This window comes from Herpailurus yagouaroundi, unplaced genomic scaffold (genome assembly GCF_014898765.1).
Source record: "Herpailurus yagouaroundi ecotype Mexico unplaced genomic scaffold, PumYag 65749, whole genome shotgun sequence".
NCBI lineage: Eukaryota > Metazoa > Chordata > Mammalia > Carnivora > Felidae > Herpailurus > Herpailurus yagouaroundi.
In genome coordinates, this window is record NW_024418874.1 from 1 (window position 1) to 2,783 (window position 2,783).

A 2,783-nucleotide genomic window follows, 5' to 3' on the forward strand; every position below is an offset into this window, starting at 1 on the left:
TTTAGCCAGATGATTAACGACGAATATGTTACTTTGGCATTGTTAAATGGTTCACCCAATATTTACATTCTAAATACATGGGAATTTTGAGGGGTCCTTTTCTTATTAAAGTCCAGTAGTATTGCCAAATGGTCAGATATCTGGGGCTTTGGGTATTGGTACTTGGGAATGGAATGCACCTGCACTTCCTTTATGGCCTCACACATGGTCTTTTTTGGTGATAGGTCCATGCTCCTAGTGTTGGGTTTTTGTTTTGTTTTGTTTTGTTTTATTTTGTTGTTTGGTGTATTGAATAGGAGTGTATGCATGTTTGTGTATATTTATACAAGTTAAATATATGTATATAAGTATATATTAGCTTTTGCACATATATATACACTTATGTGTGTATATATACTTGAGCTGTGTGTGTGTGTGTGTGTATTAAATAATGTGACAGAAACACCAGGAATTACAAAAGTGGTAAATGCATTAAATGCATAATCAAAAAAGAGATACAGGGGCACCTGGGTGGCTTAGCCAGTTGAGCATCTGACTCTTGGTTTTGGCTCAGGTCATGGTCTCATGGTTCATGAGAGCAAGCCCTGCATCAAGCTCTGCATTGACAGTGTGGAGCCTGCTTGGGATTCTCTCTCTCCCTCTCTCTCTCTGCCCTTCCCTCTCTCTCTCTCTCTCTCTCTCTCTCTGTCTCAAAATAAATAAGCTCCCAAAGCAAAGATTCTCTCTCTCTCTCCCTTGCCCTTCTCCCCAGCTTCCATGCTCTCTCTGGAAAGAGAGAGATACAGCCATAAGTTGCTACATTTTAAGGGATTTTGATTCTGGTCATTCACGCACTTCCTCATTCTCAGCATCTCTAGTGTTTACTCTATTTCACACCCCACAGTAAGTACATTAAGCGCATAATCTTACTTCTCATAACAACCTTGTCAGCCAGACATTATTATGATCAACTTCCTTTATGGAGGAGGAAACTGAGGCTCAAAAAGTTTAAGGAACCAACCCAATGTTGTTGTGGTTGGTGTTGTTATTGCAAGAGTGTTTTAAAGCAACGTCTCAACTTTATTTAACTTAGGCAGAAAACATGGTAGAGTTTTGTCTAAAAAGAGAGAAAAGCCACCCCATAATACTTAGCAAGCCTGGCAGGCACTAAGGAGATGCAGCCTACAGGACATATGATGGCGAGGTTTGTGCTGTCCTTTCAAAGATGGAACACCAACCAGCAGCAGGTTGTTCCAATTCAAAATATTTCATGGGAGACCCCAGCATAATCACTGTTTTAAAAAAGAAGACTGAATTGTGTTTTTCTTTATTTTTCCATTCCCTATTAGCACAATGATTGGAAGCACTGACAAGCTAGTGGTGACTCAATCCAGGTGTGGCTGAGTAGAGACCCAGAGCTCCTATCACTGGGATTTTAAAATACTAGTAGCCATTATTATTAACAGTATTATTATTATCATCGTGTCCTAAGTTCTTACCGCGCACCAGGATCATCGCTAAGTACTTGAGGCCCAGGATCTTCCGTGAACCCCGCGCAGCTCAGAGGAGCGCTGACCGTCCTCACGAGCAGCCTGTGGCCGAGGGACCGGCCATGGCCTGCGGGGTGAGGGGGTACCTCCTCGGGCAAGTCCTCCCAGGCTGGGCTCAGCACACACCCATAGCTCCCGCCCACCTGGCCACCCTCGCTCTCTCTCCACCCAGGGATGGCCGCCACGCTGGGCCGAAACCACAGCTCCGTGTCCGAATTCATCCTCGTGGGCTTCTCCACCTTCCCAAGGCATCTCCTGCCCGCCTTCTTCCTGCTGTTCCTGCTCATGTACCTGTTCACGCTGCTGGGGAACCTGCTCATCATGGCCACAGTCTGGAGCGAGCGCAGCCTGCACACGCCCATGTACCTCTTCCTGTGCGCCCTGTCCACCTCCGAGATCCTCTACACCTTGGCCATCACCCCGCGCCTGCTGGCCGACCTGCTCTCCACCCGCCGCACCATCACCTGGGTGGCCTGTGCCAGCCAGATGTTTTTCTCCTTCACATTTGGCTTCACCCACTCCTTCCTGCTCACCGTCATGGGCTACGACCGCTACGTGGCCATCTGCCACCCCCTGCGCTACAATGTGCTCATGAACCCCCGCGGCTGCGCCTGCCTGGTGGCCTGGTCCTGGGTAGGTGGCTCGGTCATGGGGCTGGTGGTGACCATGGCCGTTTTCCACCTCACCTTCTGTGGACCCAATGAGATCCACCATTTTTTATGTCACGTGCCCCCTCTCTTGAAGCTGGCCTGTGGAACTGATGTACCAACCGTGGCCCTGGGTGTGGGGCTGGTGTGCATCATGGCCCTGCTGGGCTGCTGTCTCCTCATCCTCCTCTCCTACGCCTTCATCGTGGCCGCCATCTTGAGGATCCCCTCAGCTGAGGGCCGGCACAAGGCCTTCTCCACCTGTGTGTCCCACCTCACTGTGGTCATTGTGCACTACGGCTTTGCCTCTGTCATCTATCTCAAGCCCAAGGGTCCCCAGTCTCTGGAAGGAGACACCCTGATGGGCATCACCTACACGGTCCTCACCCCCTTCCTCAGCCCCATCATCTTCAGTCTCAGAAACAAGGAGCTGAAGACTGCCATGACCAAGACCTTGCTCAGAAAACTCTACCCAGAAAAAATATGATGATCAGGAAGGAATTACTTGGAAACAGCTAAGTTGCGTTACCAACTTAGAAATTGCACCCTTGAGGGGCACGTGGGTGGCTCAGTTGGTTGACCACCCGGCTCACGATCTCAGGTCAGG

At 49.3% G+C, this 2,783-nt stretch overlaps 1 protein-coding gene across 1 annotated transcript; it reads left to right on the plus strand.

Annotated features, from left to right (window-relative positions):
* Positions 1–1,703: 1,703 nt before the first annotated feature.
* LOC121024531 (olfactory receptor 10H1-like) lies at positions 1,704–2,663 on the plus strand. The gene has a single exon (XM_040466755.1). It carries the CDS (start codon positions 1,704–1,706, stop codon positions 2,661–2,663), a length of 960 nt encoding a protein of 319 aa, XP_040322689.1.
* The last annotated feature ends 120 nt before the right edge of the window (positions 2,664–2,783 follow it).

Coding starts and splice junctions, on each gene's coding strand:
- LOC121024531 (XM_040466755.1), top strand. CDS start 1,704: ATGGCCGCCACGCTGGGCCGAAACCACAGCTCCGTGTCCGAATTCATC.